This window comes from Teleopsis dalmanni, chromosome X (genome assembly GCF_002237135.1).
Source record: "Teleopsis dalmanni isolate 2A chromosome X, ASM223713v2, whole genome shotgun sequence".
Taxonomy (NCBI): Eukaryota; Metazoa; Arthropoda; class Insecta; order Diptera; family Diopsidae; genus Teleopsis; species Teleopsis dalmanni.
This window is the reverse complement of record NC_051848.1, coordinates 24,627,407-24,647,937: the sequence shown is the minus strand read 5'-3', so window position 1 is coordinate 24,647,937 and position 20,531 is coordinate 24,627,407. Positions and strand designations below refer to the sequence as shown.

The following is a 20,531-nucleotide window of genomic DNA, read 5'->3' as shown; positions in this document are numbered from 1 at the left end:
AATTCTCACATTAATTGATCCATAGATTATCCACAATTATTTATTTCGAATAACTTTTTTAAATTCTAACCTGAATATGTGATAGGTGATACTCAATCAAATATCTTAACATATATACAAATCGAAATGTCGTTAAATATAAATTAAAATATAGGACTAAATACCTGTAAGTTATACATTGATTGATCCAATGACTATCCACTGTTACTAATCATGTATCACTTCTCAGATAGTTACACTGCATAATTAACAACTCCAAGTAGATACATGCGGTAGTTGTTATAAGACCTAAATCAAGATCTACAAAAATGTATTATTATTCTGGAGCAAAAGGTGGGTAAATGATTAATACATATAACTGAATTGAAATCAAATTAAATTAAATAATTTATTTTTAAGTGTAATTATTTTAATACAATACTAGGACAATATTGAACATTTTTAACACTAAAAAAAAATCAAAAAAAATTCGAAACAAAATAACAAAGAATATATTATTGCTAATATTAAATTATTATAAGTGTAACTACCTATTTTTGAAGTTCTTTTAATGTTAATAATTAACAAATGCAATTGATATTGTATATTTATATAAATAAACTGGCGCCCAACTATCTATAGAGTTTTGTTTATTTTAATACATTTCTTCCTGAGTTTATAGGTCAAATATTATTGCTGTACAAAGACCTTTCCTTTTTGATACGGTCATGCTATAGTATGCAGTTATGTATATTATAAAGAGGATTTAGTACCATAACCTTAAGATAGAGGATGCGCTTACCTCTTAAACTGATTCTCTTAATTCTACTTCATCAGTAAAGAGTAGACTAAATTGGAAACACCATGTCGAACAGAAATCTGAACAAATCAAATATAAATATCGACAAACGTATTGGCTAATTAGACATCATTCTCAATTTAGTCTATATTAAAAAAGACTGATTTATCTAACTGTCGTGAAACCTTTTTGGATGTACGTCATAGAGCTATAGGGCTGTACGAAACAATCGAACCTAGACATCATGAAGTCCAAACAAATATGTAAGAATGATTACAAATGCTTATCGATATGTAACAAACCAAGAAATATATAAAGACTTTCAAAAAGTAGCTTCTAGGCATGAAAAACGATTACTCATCACATCAAGGTAGAAGCTATTCGACTGATGGATATTACCAATGAACGGAGAAGGCATAAGTGAACAAAACCTCATGAGTTAACATAGTTAATATTATATTATAAATTATATTTGTATATGGGAGCTGAATACTAGTTCAGTAAACCCGCACACGCATTACTTAATAACTACTAAGTACAATTCAGCAATAGTCATAAACTAACAAATAGTTAAGATTGTACTACTCATATCCAATAAATGAGGATGTTTAAAAAAAAAAATAAGCAGTTGAATTTGTCCTTTTTTAATTAATCATTAGGTGTTATGTATTTACCAAGTAAGTGGGAAGCTCACTCTCAGTTCTTCTTTTTTCTTTGCAGCAACTTCAAATTCTATTTGAGATGACTTAAAATATTTTATTAGATTTTCTATTAAGATTCTTTATTGAAATTGTTTATTGTAAAAAGAACTTATTATGTTAAACTTTATATATTAGTTAAGCGACTACATACCATAAATTTTTTTATATATGTACCAATAAGGCTTTAAAAATTCAAATTAAATTTCTCTTGTCATTGAAATAGATATTTTATGATACCTTTGTGAAAAAAGTTTAATATTTATAATATTTTAAACTTAGATGAACGTCAACACCAAAAAAAAATTCACAGTGAAACAAAAGCAGTTATACAGAGCTACTGCTTAACCAACCACATATAAAAATTCTTATCGACTACATTATTTCCGGTCAATTCTGACATATTCTATTAATTCTTTGAACAATCCACTTACTTAAAATAAAATAAAATAAAATAAAATATAATAAAAAGTATGAAATACCAAAAATATATATATCAAAACGATACGTTTTGCACATACAAAACGTGACTGTAGTCAAGGCATGTCAAAGCACTGAACTCTTAAATACACGTTCTTCATTCCATTCGTACTGACACCGATATTCGTAAGGATTCAGAACTGAATTATGGATACGACAAATACGACAACGGGCGCTGAATGTCTCCATTAAAAAATATGAATGAAATCTTATTAGAGGGGTTCAGTGATACCCGAAAAATGGAACAACAATAATCGCATCTCCTGTTATGGAAGCGGAAGTAGCAACAAAACACAACAATGTGTATCAATATTCCTACAGAAACAGCAACAAATTTGTAAAAATTTTTTGTGTTTTCATTTTTCTTTTAATTTAATTTTTTATATATAATTTCGTAAAAAAATTCACATTAATACCTTTTTGGATAAATTGTTTAAGCAGCGTTTTTCTCTTTCAAATCTTTACCCTATATTAAAGGACATGGCAACTAAGGCCATGTGGACATGTTTAAAATAAACAAATATAATTTTAAAGTCACAGCCTAAATCAAAAATTCAAGAAATATTTATTTATATATGCATATCTTTAAAAATCATTAACTTACTTTTTGAAGGTGTTATGCTTTTTGAAAAAAAAAAGGAAACAAAACATGTGTCAAAAGAGGTTTTTGTCATGATATCTAAAAATTTCAATTCTCACTGATTAATTTATGGATGATATGTGAGTCATGTGAGTGATTCGACTTTTAGTAAAAAGTTTTGTTTCACGATGACAATGCACGATTTTTTCTTCATTTCCTTCAATGAGGCTGAAAGTATGAAAATTTAGATGGGATGGGTCTTGTTGCAGCACTGCTATTCAGTTTTTTCATGCCAATGACTTTTGGTAAAAAGATTTATTGTCTTGAAAATGTTTTTCATAATCAGTAGTTTCAACGAATAGCTACTGTTAAAGTATTGTAAAAATATGCGTTCTCTTTGAAAAGTAACCCAATTAAATTAAGTTAATAAAAAAAGATCACAAAAAATATTATCAATTGAACCCCTATTTTGTCAATAGGGGACTAATTCAAAGTAGACACATAGGTATCTCTCAAATACACGAGATACCTATGTGTTTAGTAGTTCTCATCACACACTCCAAAGTCGATTAGGAGTTATTCACTGTAGTTCATTATTTCTATGTTCTCAATTCATGTCACAACGAGAGAGAACTGGGCAAAGGTTGACCCAACTCAAAGTCAAAATTTTATAATGGTTTGAATGACTGATATAAATATTATGTACTATACTTAATCCAGTACTCGTTCTATAATATATTTTTCATACATATTAATATTTTTTGTGATAGCCAAGCATCATGAAGTTCTACATTATATTCATAAAATCTAAAACATACTTCAATCTAAAACAACGTCAGGTCAGATGTCTTGGTTTAAATTGGGGGTTATGGCTGTGGAACAACTATGCTCGGACTACGTTATAGCCACAATGTAACAATATTTTCTACGCTGCGGCTACACAATACAAAGTTGGATTTCATCACGATTCGCTTTATAAGGTTACTTATAGCTGTGCTATGAGCTATACCATTATTTGGGTGTGGGTATGGGTATATGACCAAACTATAAATATGCTGTAGTATACGCGTTGATCTAAGATATAAGTAATAAGATACTACCATATAGCTATGTTATGGTTGTCCTATGGCCACGCTTTGGACTACACTATGGATATGTTATTAGTATGCTATGGCTATGCTATGACTACTCCATGAATAGGCTATTGCTATGCTATAGCTATGTTATGGCTATGCTTAGACTACACTTTGGATATGTTCTGTTATGCTATGACAATGACTTGGCTATCCTATAGCTATACTATGGCTGCTGTATAGTTATGTTATGGGTATGCTATGGCTATTCAATGCTTACGCTATGGTTATTCTATGGTTATGCTATGGCTATTTTATGGCTTTACTATGGCTATACTATACCTATACTTTGACTATGCTATGGCTATGATATGGCTATATTATAGCTATGCTGTGACTATGCTATGGCTATGATATGGCTATGCTATGGCTATGTTATGGTTAGACTTTAGCTATGCTATGGTTATGTTATGGCTAGGGTTTACCTATGCTGTGGCTATTTTATGGCTAGACGATGGCTATGTAATAAGTACCCTAGTATTAGGCTATGACTATGCTAATGCTGTGCTATGACTACGTTATAACTACGCTAGGGCAACGGTAAGAATACGCTATGATTACATTATGATTGCGCTCTAACTACGCAGTGATTACACTTATAGTATGGTATGGTGTAATCACTGTGTATGGCTACGCTATTGCTACCCTATGACTACGCTATCACTATACTATATTTATGGTATGGCTATGCTATGACTACGTTATGGCTCGGTATAACTACGCTATGCCTTGACTATGCTATGGCTACATTATGATTCTGTTATTCCCATGCTTTTATTTGTGTTATAAATATGCTTTGGTTGCACCATAACTTCTTTATGGTTACAGTTTGATCACGTCACGATCTTACTATGGATTATCCTACAATTTTGGTGTACCCTTCGCTACAACTCTATTATTATTATTACTATTCAATAAAAACTCTATGGCTGGCTATATTAAGGTTAAAAGAAAACTCTACTTAAATTGCTTTTGAGCTCAAATTCTTCGAATTCAAAAATTGCTGAACATTGCTGAAAATTTATATGACCGATTATAGTGAACATTAGTGCACATTTTATTTTATTTTCTATATTTTTAATATTTTATTTTTAATCTGCTGCTGACAGAACCAATTATGCGCTCGCTTAAAATTCCAAAATAAAACTTACGGCGTTGGTGTTAGACTCTGTATATATGTGTGTGTGTGTATTTTGATCGTATTTATGTAATTGAGCGGATGTGAGTTTGGTGTTCTCGCATGTGTGTTTGTGTTTACGTGTGTGTATGTGTGTTTGAGAAGTAGTGCTTACGTTTCATATGGAGGAATATTACGTATGCTGAGCAAGGACTCTGCTGTGAACCGAAACTGTGCACGTTTCGTGTGTGTGTGATTGTGTGTGAGTGTGTGTGTGTGTGAGTGTGTGTAAGTGTTTACATATGCCTGGCCAGCAAAAGTTTAATAATACAGGAAAAATATAAAAATTAAAAAGAAGTTATCGTAAAACGTCAAAACTGTGAATGTAATTGAGCCGCGCACAAATAAATTTTTGCCACATTTTGTAACAACTCAGCTGAATTCCATCACAGAACGAAGGAAAGAAAAAGAAGAAGAGAAGCCAAAACCTACAACAAAACAAAAAGGCGAATAAAAAAAAAAATAAAATCCCTTTTAAAAATAAAGAACTTTCACTAAATTTGAACATTTTAATGTTAAATTTTTGTGCAAACATACGGTTCGATTGTGTGTCGGCGGCTACTGTTATTTTTGTGCTCTGCTTGTTTAAGAAAATATTTCTAATTTTAATTTGAGATACTTTTTTTTGCTTTCTGCTTTTTGCTTTTCTTTCTTCATTGTGTTTTGTAGAGTATTTTTGATATTTTTGATATTTTTATAAAAACCTCGTTTGAGGCGTTGTTTGTAAATTGGTATTTAATTTTCTACTCAAGTCCGAAACAGAAAATTTCATTTTATTCGACATTTGCGCTTCATTTCCTTTTAACTGTTTCAAGCATTTTGTATGAGTAGTAATATTGGCATCGGATCGTTATCAGAATTGGCATTGGAAGCGGGATTGGAAGCGGCATTGGCAGTGCTTACTTAGCCGAAATGGATACACCAGCTTTTGTTTGAGAAACTTAACTCGGAAATCTCATGTGCATTTGTCGATGCGGTGATGTGGTGAAGTGGTGATATGGTGAAGTGCTGGTGATGTGCTGATGCGAGCGTGGGTCTTAAGTGCTAACATTTTTTAGAGTTTTGCTGTTTTTACGAAAATTTGTTGCAACTTTCATATTTTCAATTCCTTTTCCTGTTTTAATTTTATAAAATGTTTTTCATATTTTATTTCTTATTCTTTGTATTTCATTAATTGTTCCCTTGACATAAAACGATTTGACATTTACCAAGAGAATTCAAGTATTTTCTTTTTTTTGTTACTTCGAATAGAAATTTAAAATTTCTTTTAGTGATTGTTATTAATGGTTAATGTTCACATAAAAGATATGTACTTATAAACATATATATATGTATTTAATAAAAACAATTAAGGTAATGCAAAATTAATTTTTAATATAACATTAACCCTTTTGAACATGAAGAGATATGAAATTCCTATATCAATAACTCGCCCGATCTCGCCCGTGCGACTCATGGAGTGAGATAAGCATGATTTTCTCAGTATTACGTTTCTTTCTATATAAAAGAAAGAATATATAAATCATTCAACAAATAAGCCTCTACAAACAGAATAGTATTGCAATTTATAAATTAAAAATATAAATATGATTAATTAATTCAATTATTCTACAGCTGGAATTTGTTAATAAAACATTCACAGCAAATTAACAAAACTCCAGAAAAACATTTGAACATAAAAGTCAAGTACGATTTTGGGTCAGTTGGTTAAGGAGCGCTGAGTCTGAGCTTCAAATTTGGCAGGACACGAGTTCGATTCCTGGTACTTGCAGTCTCAAAAAAAAATTATGTACGAATAATGAAATACAAGAAATATTTCAAAGACCACTGATAATGGGTATTTGGCAATACGTGAAATAGCTGTATGGTCAGCCAAAAATTCAATTAATTAAAATAATATAAAATGAATTTTTGTTGTTGTCGTTTCACTACTGGTCGCAAAACCTCTATATAAAATATATATTTAAAAAAATTAAATTGAAAAGTACACATTTTATGTGTTTTTCTTAATCAAAAAGTGTTTATATATTTTGTCAAAATATTGCCAAAATTTACAAAAACTATAATTATAGTCAGCTTAAATTGTATAATGTAAAGCCCATAAAAGTCATATTTATTAATTAGCTAAAGCTGTTTAAGTTGTTACCAAATTTTACTTAAATTAATTTTAAAATTTATTTATCTGTATAAATCCATTGTGAAGTAATAACAGAGTGAATAACAAATAAGCCTCGTTAAGGCGGACGTAATATTTTAATTGTTAACTGATAGCATTGGCAATTGCGAGGAGTTATCAGAAGCCGAGCCACTACAGTTCCGAGTTCCGTACATTTTACAACAATTCAAATGGATAAAAATAGCTCAAAAGCTAATAAATTATCTAATACAATGGATCAAGTATTTTATGTTTTATCTGTGCTCATAAATGTTTACCGAAATGCTCATAAAAGAAAAAAAATTTTTTTTAGTGAAAAATCAATGCAATCAAATTTTGTTTAAAATTAGTTTGATAATCAAAGTGGAGGGCGATTGATATAAGAATACATATAACTTTAGCCCTCTCTCAGTCAGTCGAGCATTTGGTTAGTGCTTCACTTGATAAGATGATTTGTTGTTGATAAAAAGCCGTACTATTGCTTGCTTAGTCAGAGACAATAATTTGCTTTGCGGTTTTATTTGTGGTCAAATAACTTTTGATTGTAAACATTCTGTTGGAGTTACTGAAATAGTCTCGTTTACGTTTTCATTTAAACTAAAATTCAAAACAAAAACTGTTCCAACCAATTGGCAAGACCCAATCAGCAGTTATTCAAAGGTTGGTTTCGTTGTCGTTTAGGTTTTTTGTGCTTTGTGCGTAGAGTCCACAATCGCATTGGTATTACGAATATTTTGATGGGCTGCTGTCAATGGGAATTAAGATAAAATTGTTCACTCGTCGAACGCGAGTATACCATTTTTGTATAGCATCGTAACGTTTCATTCATATCACATCGTATCACATCGTATCATATATTATTATAATTTTCAATTTATTAAAATTAATAATTTATTGCAGTATATTCCTGAAGTGTTCATGTTAAACAAATATTTGGTTTTCGCAAACGAAATCGTTTTCTGAGTGCCCATCGAACAGTGCGTTAAGTGAAGTGAAGTGATTCGGTTTGAATATATTTAATAAACAGAAATAAAATAATATTTACTTAAGTTCGTTCTACAGAGTGTTGAAAATTATATGAATTTTATGTATATGATTAAATTTAAATTAATTAAATTTTAATTTTAATTAAATATTTAAAAACCATTAAGGATATAATATTGAAATTAATTCTTGTTCGATATTTTTGAAATTTTTTAATGCAAATTATAAGGATAACGCGTAATGAATTCGTCAAAAGAAAGTGAAGAAAGGAAACCAAATCCTATTTTAAAATCAAATTTTTTATCTAAATGGTTTTTTTGGTGGGTATATTTTGAATTTTCCATTTATATTAAATATTAATTATTACTTGAATTACAAAATCTTGCTATGGCAAATTCAATACACAAATAAACTCGAGACTGTCATTTCTGCTTAGTTTGCGCATTAAGTTTCATTGATATACTTCTCTTGTGGGTTCTTATACCCTTCACACTATTTAAAATTGGTGCTTTATGTTTCTTAAAATGTTTATAATATTGTAAAGAAAAAAATGAGAGGAAAGCCAAATTTAATATAAAAATTATAAACTAATTTGGAAGAAATATAAATTATTAACAATAACTTAACAGTAGTAAATCACAACAACAGGATTTTATTATTTTTTAATTGAATTTTTGGCTGACGGCTGTTATAAGTACTGTCAAATACCCATCCTCAGTGGTCTTTTGGTAATACTACTTATATTTCATTATATATAAATAATTTTTTTATACTGAAAGTATCAAAAATTAAACTCTTACCCAGCCAAATTTGAAACACAGAGTCAGTGTTCATTAATCAATTAACCCAAAGCCGTACTTGACTTGTATATTCGAACTTGGAGTTTTGTTGATTTACTGTGAAAGTTCATTAACAAATTCACTTGCTGTGTTTATATCAGAATGATATCATAAATCAGCTGTAGAATAATAGAATTTATTAAATAAATTTTTATTTTCAATTGTTAAATTTTTAAATGAATATAAAAGTGTATATTTAATATAAAGAAAAAAATCGTTCTTATACACTATAATTAGTATAAGTTTAGTATGGGTGATTAAAGCACATTTATTCAATTGTGTATGTGAACTTTATATGTGTAAAAATCTACAGAAATTTTTGTCTATTTGTACTATTGGCTGTCTATATAAGACTCACTATAATAAATTATTTAAATTTGAGAGCAAGCTAGGTTTTTAAATAGATAATTTAATAATGTAAAGTACTAGATATAGCAATATTTACTTAATCCTATGTTTTAATACGAAGCTACGTTTATAGATATTCATACTTATTTATAATAATATATTAACTTAACACCATTCACTACTAATATTTTTTACTACTATTCTTAACTCCGAGTGAAGCAAATAGACTCAACGATCTACTAAACTCAAGTAGTTTTACGACTTAATTCACTTCAAGTACTGTTTATAACTTCAATCAGTTTTTTTAATTCTTTCTTAAGTCTTCGCTAATACCTCCTGTGGATTCCAAAATACCAAAATATCTCCTGTAGTTTGACTTGGTCTTTTGGTACTTTGTGTGCAGTCAATCCTTCACCACTTTCTGGACTTAATTTTTGTAACTATATTAACTTAAAGCGTTTTTTTCTTAAAATTGAGTTCGACATACGAAGAGGAAATATTATTTAAAAAATTTGCTGGAGTTTTTTTATGTAATATTCATAATATTTATTCACAAAATTAATAAAACTATTATTTATATTATAATATCATTGTGATTATGATCCCTTTGTAAATTAACATAGTTCACACATATATAATTTAACTAAATTTTAAACACTTCAATTAAAATTTATATAAAAGCCCCATATAATTAAAAAACGAAAACATAAAATTTTATTGAAAATAAATAATTTTCACTTATATATAGGATCAGGTAGTTCAAGAAAATAATAGTAAAAATAATATATTATCACATATAAAATAATACGATATTCTTTTCATAATTTGATGTCTAGACCTTCTGTCGCTAATTAGCGGACTGAAGCTCCATTATCCTCGCATGCTTATATCTACTACAATAGATATAGGCCCATGTCCTCAGTACATCGCCTGTGTATTCAACTAATCACAAACAACTATGACCAGAACCGCTAGTTGTTTTGTAAATTGCAATCTTTTTCTTTCATTTAGGAACTTTAAACATATACACTTCTCAATAAAGGAAAAGCCTTCTTACACAGAAAGGTCTTCCTAAAATCGAAAATTTATTTAATGGAAAAAATACATTAAACAAAGAAATATAGCTATTATTAGTTCAGTTACTACATCTTGACAGTTATTGATACAAAAAACTAAAATGCATATTATTGCTTAATACTTAAGTTAGATCATTTGTAAATTGTTGTTCAATTCAAATTGGACGACTTGTATAAATAAATTCTGAGGTATTTGTTTTATGCTCAAACCTACTGTTTTCTTAACCAAACTTAAGCTTTGTCACTGCCATGTCCTCATAATGGTTACAAGGTCATGGTTACAAGGCCATGCAAAATAATGGTTACAAGGTCATGCCCACAGTATATTGCTAAATAGCAATACCCGGTTACAGTGATGGCTAGTCACTGGATAACACCAACAGAGAAACTCTAACCATAAAACTCTGACTATATATACAAGCTATACTTAGCCCTAGCAGTACTTATGTTGACGTTTCTCTAATCTAAAACATAGTTGAGCAAAATTGTCCAAATAAATGGTAAATATTAAATTCTTGATATAATTATCTGTATTGCGGGCATTGAAATTTCAATAAACAGATATATTTTTTTTTTGTATTAAAAATTTTTGTTTTGTTGATTAGACATTTAGCCGCAATTAGCTCCAATTAATCTATATATACAAAACTTGTTAAACAACTTATACTTTTGATAAGAAAGTGGCGTCACAAAAATGTCTGCCATATTCAATTACACTGAGTGCCGTGTGAATAGCATAAGTTATCTCCCACAACTTTTATATTTAATCAATACATTTTGGCAATGCCCAAAGCTTTCAAGCTTTACTATTCAAGTGCAAAGTACTAGATTTGCACGTTCAAATTGGTTAAGTTTCACTTCTATTATCTTATTTTAAACAAAATTGCCTATTAAAAATAACATATGGTACAGCGTTTGATATATACAAATATTGAACTTTTTAAAACCATATCATCTAATGTTATATATATTAAATAAAATTTTAAAATCTTAGACAGCATGAATACGGAAAATTATTCTTTAATCCAAGAAGCAAAATCAACGGTTGTAATTTTCATTCGAAAAAGAAATCTTATAAAGAATCTCTCCTAACCTCAAAACCAGTTCAATAAATCAAGCATTTTATCAACTCTTGACTTGTGGCCTAATATGAGTTTTTATTAAGGTTAAGATTTTCTGTGAAAAATTTTGAATATTTTTACTGAAAACTTATTTTAGTAAATAATTTTTATTTTTTATTAATAATTTTGTTTTTGAAACTGGCTACTTGTTTATTTAGTTTATTAAAAACCAATTTTTTAAACTAATTTTTAAATGAGTTAATAAAGAGACTCTTTGAAATTATTTTAATTTATAGAATACAGCGGTTTCGAGTACTTTTAATTTTGTAGTCATAATAATAAATTTGAATTGCAGCTTTTAATAAAAACAAGACATTATTTACCTAATTTAAGGATAGATTTTTAAGCATAGAACTTTCCAAATAACAATTTGAAGTTTTATTTGTAACTAAGAATAAGCACTCCGTAGGTATATATATGTATGAGGTTTTTAAATATATAATAACAAATATATATATACTGGTTGGTGAAAAAATTCCACACTCCTCTTACTACCCACAGATATGTTAATATGGTTATATATCTAGATATTTGTACTGAAGTCATCTACTGCCAATTACAGATAACCTCTTATACACATAAAATATGGCACCGTATAACTACTTTCTTTTTGTAAAAATACATACGATCGGTAGTCTACTTTGAACAGGAATAATCACTAAAAGTATCTTAGTTTTTATAAAAAAAAAATTAGTTCTGTTATCTTTGGTGCCTACCTCGCTAATATAGATTTTTTGGTATAGCTATACAAAAAAAGGCGCATAAATGTAAGTCTAAAATGGTTTACTAAATTCACATTAAAATAAAAATGAAATTTTTTACGATCTTTCCACCATTTTTAATGCTAATTCTTTTAATCTTCAGATTTATTATCAACAGTGAGCAGTGCGCTATGCAGCACATTGCTGCTGTTTTAAAGCACCATTTTTTATTTCTACGATCACTTACGATTGGAAGCAAAATTCATGGACACAAAACTAATAAATAGTCTTCACTTTTTATTGAGAAGAATAATATTATCCAAAAAAAATTAATTTTTTTAATAGAAATTATGAATTACTTAATTATAAATAATTAGAATTAGAAATAAAAAATTAATATCTCCAGTTGTATATTTCTTAATGCTTAATTTAATTAAAATTTTATGTTTATAATGTATGTATAAAGTGTATGCTAAGATTATTGTTAAAATTAGTTATAAAAATATAAGCATTTCGAAAATTAAAATTTTTAGTAATAAATAATTAATGATAAATACAAATTAGCAATAAAAATATTTATATAATTTTGGTACGAGTATATTTAGCAATATTTCATTTAATTGTTATTTAGTATGTATACGTAAAGTCTGAGGTACAGCATGAATAAATTATTTAAAAATAAACTAAATTATTTTAAAATTAATGACATCGAGAAAATTTCAGATTTTTAAAAAATTTTACGAAAAATCTAAATCAAAACAACAAAATGAATATGTATTTAATGTATAATATGACAATTTTCTTCCATCCAAATCGAAGGTGATGGGGTCAAAAGTTAGTCGTTCCGTGAAAGAATGATCCATGTACTTGTTGGCATTAGATTGCCAGTGCGATTTTTGGGTAATGTTATCAATATACCAAGAATATCTTTCTTACATACTTCAGCAAACTATGAAATTATTTTAAGCTCACAAGTGATTTGGAACGAGTGTGTCAAATTTTATGACTTTCATTCAAGAAAATCCCAAAAAATGCTGCATATTATTGGTATAGAAAAGATTTGTTTGTAAGTCATTCATGTTCTTGTGAGTTTTTATTGTGGACTTGAAATTTTAAATTTAAATTTAAACAAACAAGTATTATTTATCAATTGAAAAATGGATTAAGAGGTCAAAACTTCCTTTCATATTTTCCTCAAAGCGTTTTTTTTCTTTTGTTAAGTTTTAAGAGCTTAAAGTATTTGTTATCAAATTGGAAGATATGTCTATTAGTTTTGTAGTTTTTTACTTAAAGAGAACTTCCTTATCTAATAAACAATACACAAAATAAGTTTAAAAGCTAACAAAACTTTCAACTATTACATTTTTTGGTATCTGTAGAGAAGTCATATACTACAAATTACATTTAACCACTTATCATATTCACGTCATTTGGCCCTATGTGATTTTTTCCTTTTCGAAAAAAATGTATTTGCTGAGTAGTTAGCGCTCGATATGCTATAAGACCATGGAAATCACTTTATTACAATCAGAAGGGTACTATTTGAAATAAAAATAAATTAGTATCTATTTAAAAAAATAGTCTTAACTTTGAAACATCTTTAAATCAATTGTTTATTCATTATTCATAAGGGTTTAAAGCAAATTCGGAAATGAAGAAGTGTGTTTTTTAAAAATTTAAGATAGTTTACTTAACTCATATTAAAATTAAATTCAAACTTCTTATGATCTCATTACCTTTTATAGCAAATACTATTGATCTTCAGTCATTATCAATAGTTAACAGTGCTCTATGCAGCACATTGCTGCTGTTTTAAAGCACCATTTTTTGTTTCTACGATCAGTACGATCACTTATGATCAAAAGATAAATGTTCGGAGAGAAAATTAAAGTGACTTCTTTTCTTTTTTTATTTTTTATAATTGTTTGTAATACATCTTCTTTCGAATATAATATTATCCATTAAATCTTGAAGTACCGATTCGAAATGCGAAGGTAAATGCCATCCGCTTGTTTTTAATGAGTATTAACTATTTTTGCTTTTTTTTTTTAAATTACCAATTAAATATTACTCACTGATTTTTTATTTTTATTTATTTTAATTTATAGGTGGACACGTGAAATATTTAGTAAGGGTTATCGTGAAAAACTTGATGAAAGCGATTTGTATTCACATTTGCCAGATTTGGACGGAAAAATATTATCGAGCGAGTTGACTAAATATTGGGAAAGAGAAGTGCGTCGAAAGAACCCGAATTTACTTCGTGTTATCTTTCGTGCTTATGGTTGGAGATTCGTGCCTATCTGCATACTATATTCCATTTTTGCCATATCGATTCAGTAAGTATTGACTTAGGCAGTTGTTTTTGTTTATTAAAGTCGTTTCCGATTCGAAAAACTGGATTCAATTTAGATTTACTCTCGATTTGTCAAATTTTGTTGCTCAGTGTGACATTTTTGTAGTGATGTTAGTAGACATTTATATTTCCATAGTCATCATTTAAAGAGGTTTAAAAAGTCTGTTTCTGAGACGCCATATACCACATGTATCTAAAATGAGGATTGTAAGATTTTTTCTTTATTTTAAGTCCATTTTAAGTGAACAAAAAAGTTTTTAGCTCAGACGATTATTCCTTCTGTACATTATAAATATCAAGTATTAACTTTTAAATTATATCTGTATATACATAATAACAATGTCATCATATATATCTCTAATTTTACAATATTATTAAATATTAATTTTATATTTTTTCAGCGCACTACAACCGATATTTTTAGGCTTGTTTGTATCATATTTCTCAGAAGGTCAAACTGATATCTCAAAGCAAAATGCATACCTCTACGCCACAGGCATAGTCTTATGTTCGTTGATTAACACATTATGTTTTCATCCGTTTATGTTTTATCTTTTCGAAATTGGTACACGGGTACGTCTCGCTTGCTCTGGCTTAGTTTATCGGAAATGTTTACGCTCATCCATAACGGCAGACAACAGCGGCATGAGTGCCTTTGCCATTTCAGTGCTTTCATCTGATTTAGCGCAATTCAATCTAACTTTCTACTTCTTTCATGATCTTTGGCGTGGTCCACTAGAAGGATGCGTTTTTGGTTATATAATGTATCGTGAAATTGGTTGGCCAGCATTAGTCGGCATTGGTTCCATCATAGTTTTCATACCACTACAAGCTTGGGCTGCTAAAGCTGCTGCACACTTCCGACTAAAATACTCCGACTTTGGCGATGATCGTGTCAAACTAATGAATGAGATTATATCAGCTATACAACTGATAAAAATGTATGCTTGGGAGAAGTCCTTTGCCAAGATAATAGCTACTTTGCGAAAACGTGAAGTGAAAGCCATAAGAGATAATATGAACGTATATGCAGCTTTGCAATGCACAGATATGATTTCAAAATTTGCTCTCTTCCTAAGTCTGGTCACGTATGTTTACACTGGTGAGTTAGTCACAGCAAGAAAAGTGTTTATAGTCTCTTCATACTATAATGCGCTAAATGATTCTCTGTTGCATTTCTGGCCGCTATCGATTACTACTTGGGCTGAAACGCTTGTTTGTGGAAAACGTGTTGTTACTTTTTTAACACTATCGGAAGACCCCGCTGATGGTGGCATTGAGAATTTTGGCGCAGATAATGAAGAGGAAAAGCGTAGTTTCAGTGGCAGAATGCACAATCCACATGCTATTAAAAAGAATCTAACTTTACACAATCTATCTGCTACTTGGGATAAACAGGAAATAGAGAAACCACAACGTCATATAAACAATATCAGTTTTCAAATCATTGATAATCAGTTCATAGGCATTGCAGGCGATGTAGGTGCAGGAAAATCCACATTGCTTAATGCTATACTAGGAGAGCTAGAAATAAGTGAAGGAAACGTAGAAGTCAACGGTGCGATTAGTTACGCTCCGCAAAATCCATGGATATTTGAGGCTAGCATACGTGATAATATAATTTTTGTGGAAAAGTTTAATGAGAAACGTTATAAGGCGGTACTGCGTGTTTGTGAGCTTGAAAGGGACATACAATTACAGCCGTATGGAGACTCCACTATAGTTGGTGAACGAGGAAGCAGTTTAAGTGGAGGCCAAAAGGCACGCATTAGTTTAGCGAGAGCTGTTTATAGACAAGCAGATATATACCTTTTCGATGATCCACTTTCTGCAGTCGATACACATGTCTGTAAACGTTTGATGCACAAATGCTTTTTGGAGTTTTTACATGATAAAATGCGTATTTTAGTAACGCATAGAGTACAGCACCTAAGAAATGCGGATCAGTTGATTTTTATGAAAGCTGGTAGAATTGAAATGGAGGGCACCTATAATGATCTCAAAAATACTGCAGCATTCCGTATGCATTTAGGTGTCGAGTCGGAGGACGTGAATATAAAAGTTCATCATGCTGACAGCATTGTGGAACCAGAAGTAATCACAAAACCAGAACCAGAGAAAAAATTAGAAAAGGATAGCGGAGTGGAACGAAAGGAGCAACAAATGCAAGGTTCAGTCAAGCTTAGTACTTATATAATGTACTTCCAAGTACTGGGTATGCCATGGGTGATATTCATTATATTTTCTCTATTTATATTGGCACGTGCGAGTCAAGCTGCCATGGACATATTTATTGAAAGATGGTTAGTAAGTCGTATGAATTTTATGATATTAAATAAACGGTTACTTATTTCAGGGCTACTTGGGAAGAGTCCAGACCATACAAAGGAGATTATCCCGACGAAGAATATGCATCTAAAAGAGAACAAATATTGCTCATATATACCATATTTATTATATGTACCTTGGTCTTGTATATTATGCGCACATTTGGTTTCTTTTTGATGTGTCTAAAGATTTCGTTGCGATTGCATGATAGCTTGTTTCAAGGCATTATACGTGCTCCTATGTATTTCTTTAACACAAATGCATCAGGACGCATATTGAATAGATTCTCCAGCGATATAACTAATGTTGATGTTGCATTATCGCAAGCAATGTTAGATTCTATTGGCGTAAGTACTTACGGTTTCAAAGTTTTCTTCAAAAAACATTTATTCTATTTGTGCTTTTAGTTCTTCGTGGATGCTATCGCGGTTCTGGTAGTTGTTGCTTTCGCAAATTACTGGCTTTTACTTCCTGCATTCGTTTGTATTGGTCTATTGTATTTGTGCCGTAGTTTCTATATAGGAGCAAGTCGTTGTTTGAAACGTGTTGAAATTATGAGTAAGTTCTATTTGTACTAAAAATAATACTTTGTCATTTAGATACATATTATTAAACAGGAAATATGTATAGAATTACAACTTAAACCTTTTATTTAAGATAAAAGACAATTAGATCTATATGATTCTAGGAATACATCATAGCCTTACTTCTCTGAAACTATTACTGAGATTATCATCCTTAGGGAAGCTAAAGCTAGTCTGAAAGTGGAGGACTACGAATATATACATATATTATCAGACAGTCAAGCTGCTTTGAAGTCCTTGAGTGCAGTCAAATTTACATCCAGTATGGGTTTTGAATGAGATGTCGGCATTTATAAAGTAGACTTGCTAGACAAAGGGGTTCTTCACGAAATCACTCGGAACACCTAAATAATCTTTACATATCGCTGATGTCATGCAAATCGTTATTAAGCTAGTTCTGTGCTCAACTTTTTAATAAAAGATGGAAAGACTCAACGATATGTAGGCATCTATAAGCAGTTAAACTACTTTCCACTACAAAAAGATCCAATCAGGGGCCATTGTAGATTACAAAACCATGAGAAAAGTTTGAATCTCCCCTTCAATTAAATCTGTCACATTTGTGGAGACCTTTGTTCAGGTCCAGCACATGCACGGCTCTGTGCTCTCTTTACTACTCTATAAAGAGGATTTTTTTAAGGAACTTGGTCAACTACAACACCTTCCATTAAATAGCATTTTAACCTTTGTTAAGGGTTCAAGATAGTTTTAAATCTCTGAGTTTTGTGCTATACGGTAACACAACGAGCCAATAGAACTAAGTGGATCCTTTTAGATCGCTGGTACAACTTAATCTAACCTATTCTATCATACATATTGCTTAAAAAGATAATATATACATTATTAATGTAAAGTTACTGTACTGTTACTCTTATAATAGAATAGTCAAACTTATATACTGCTATTGTAAATATTCAAAGGAAAATTTTGACTAGGTATGAGATATGAAAATAGAAGACATAAAAAATGTGTTTTACTTTAAAAATAAAATATAATAATAATAATTTTATATATTTTTTTTATAAATAACTGAAGTAATATTACTTATTTCGTTTTCTTTTTTAGCTCGCAGTCCTATATATTCTCATACGAATCAAACGTGTCAGGGTCTAACAACAATTCGTGCCTTGAATGCCAGCAAACATTTGGATGATGAGTTCCACAGTTACCAAAATCACAACACTTCAGCACTATATCTTTTCGTAACTACAAATCGTGCCTTCGCTTTTTACACTGATCTTATTTGCAGTATTTATATTTTACTTGTGACGTTCAGTTTTTTGATCATCAATCGCGATTTTTACAGCGGTGACGTCGGTTTGGCTATATCATCTTCAATGACTTTGGTAATTATGTGCCAATGGGGTATGCGACAAATGGCAGAAACTGAAAATAATATGACAAGTGTGGAACGTGTTATGGAATATGCACAAATACCTTCCGAACCACCATTACAAACCGATGAAAGTATTAAACTACCAGAGAATTGGCCAGAAAATGGTTGTGTACGCTTCAATGAAGTGTGTTTACGTTACTCCACCAATGGGAATTACATATTGAAAAATTTAACTTTCTCCGTAAATTCAATGGAGAAAATTGGCATTGTTGGGCGCACTGGCGCGGGCAAGTCATCAATTGTTCAAGCCATGTTTCGTTTGGCACAAAATGAGGGTCTGATTGAAATTGATGGCTTCGATATTAATAACTTGGGTTTACATGACTTACGTAGTCGCATATCTATTATACCACAGGATCCGATATTATTTTACGGCACTTTGCGTTACAATTTGGATCCATTCGAAGAGAAAACTGATGAGGAGTTATGGGGTGTTTTGGCTGAGGTTAAACTAAAGGAATATATAATGACACTTAAAGGAGGTATTAGTTGTCGTATGCATGATGGTGGTTCCAACTTTAGCATGGGCCAACGCCAATTGGTGTGTTTAGCACGTGCTATATTACGGCACAGTCGTATACTTATCTTGGATGAAGCCACAGCTAACGTCGATGCTGAGTAAGTAATTTTAATATTTTAAAATAAAATTATTGCGCTGAACGAGTTATTATTTTTTTTTTATATTAGGACTGATAAACTCATTCAGACAGCCATACAAACAAAGTTCAAGAACTGTACCGTCTTGACGATAGCACATCGTCTACACACTGTTATGGATAACGATCGCGTTCTAGTGATGGATGCTGGGCAAGCAGTTGAAATGGGTCATCCCTATGAATTACTACAAAACGAAAATGGCTATTTGCGGAAGTTAGTTGATAAGACAGGAGAGGGTACTGCGAGGAATTTAAAAATAATGGCTGAAGATAGCTATAAGAAACGAGTAACACACATGAAAGCAGAATAGTTAAAAGTTTAGTGGTTAAGTTGGGAATTATTTTGCTAAGCGCTATGGTTGTGATTTTTTTCTTTTTATTCAAACTATTAAAATTTTTGTTTTTAATTTAAGTTACTTTTATAGACTGCTTTTAAAAGTTTTAATATTTATTAAAATACTTCATTTGAATTTTACTTGAAGTAGAAAATTTTAAATCAACAATTTTTACATTTCTTATTACTAATGTAGGATTAAGTATTTTTCAATAATTAAATAATTAATAACAGGTTCTAATATTATCATAATACTGTGAAAAGTTTCCATTTTTGATTTATTTATAATATTTTATGAAGCAATTATTAAATAAATGCTAGCAAAATTGATGATTTTATCAATTTTTAATTAAATGTATTTTATTTATTTTAATAACTTACTTACTTAAGAGGTCCTGAAATTAAACACCACTCCAGATCCTTTTGATTGGTACACAAACTTCACTAGACTGTTTACGGTTTTAGTTAGTTTTACAACATATTAGAGATATTAGAGATATTAAGTTTTTATTTCTAATTCTAATTATTTATAATTAAGTAATTCATAGATTCTATTAAAAAAATTAATTTGTTTAGAATAATATTATTCTTCTCAATAAAAAGTGAACATTATTTATTGGTCTTGTGTCCATGAATTTTGCTTCCAATCGTAAGTGATCGTAGAAATAAAAAATGGTGCTTTAAAACAGCAGCAATGTGCTGCATAGAGCACTGTTAACTGTTTAAATGACTGAAGATTAATAGAATTAGCATTAAAAATGGTGGAGAGATCGTAAGAAACTTCATTTTTATTTTAATGTGAATTTA

The 20,531-nt window shown here is 29.9% G+C and overlaps 1 protein-coding gene and 1 long non-coding RNA gene across 2 annotated transcripts; both read left to right on the top strand.

Moving 5' to 3' along the window:
* Positions 1-68: 68 nt before the first annotated feature.
* On the top strand, positions 69-438 carry LOC119689774. The gene is made up of 3 exons (XR_005253480.1): positions 69-166; positions 230-333; positions 400-438. It is a non-coding gene; the product is annotated as an uncharacterized LOC119689774 (long non-coding RNA).
* Positions 439-8,169: 7,731 nt separating this feature from the next.
* On the top strand, positions 8,170-19,770 carry LOC119661870 (probable multidrug resistance-associated protein lethal(2)03659). Its single transcript, XM_038071375.1, has 7 exons — positions 8,170-8,305; positions 14,179-14,409; positions 14,828-16,729; positions 16,783-17,101; positions 17,162-17,312; positions 18,404-19,352; positions 19,422-19,770. The coding sequence occupies exons 1-7, from the start codon at positions 8,226-8,228 to the stop codon at positions 19,699-19,701; spliced, it is 3,912 nt and encodes a 1,303-aa protein (XP_037927303.1). The 5' UTR covers positions 8,170-8,225; the 3' UTR covers positions 19,702-19,770.
* The last annotated feature ends 761 nt before the right edge of the window (positions 19,771-20,531 follow it).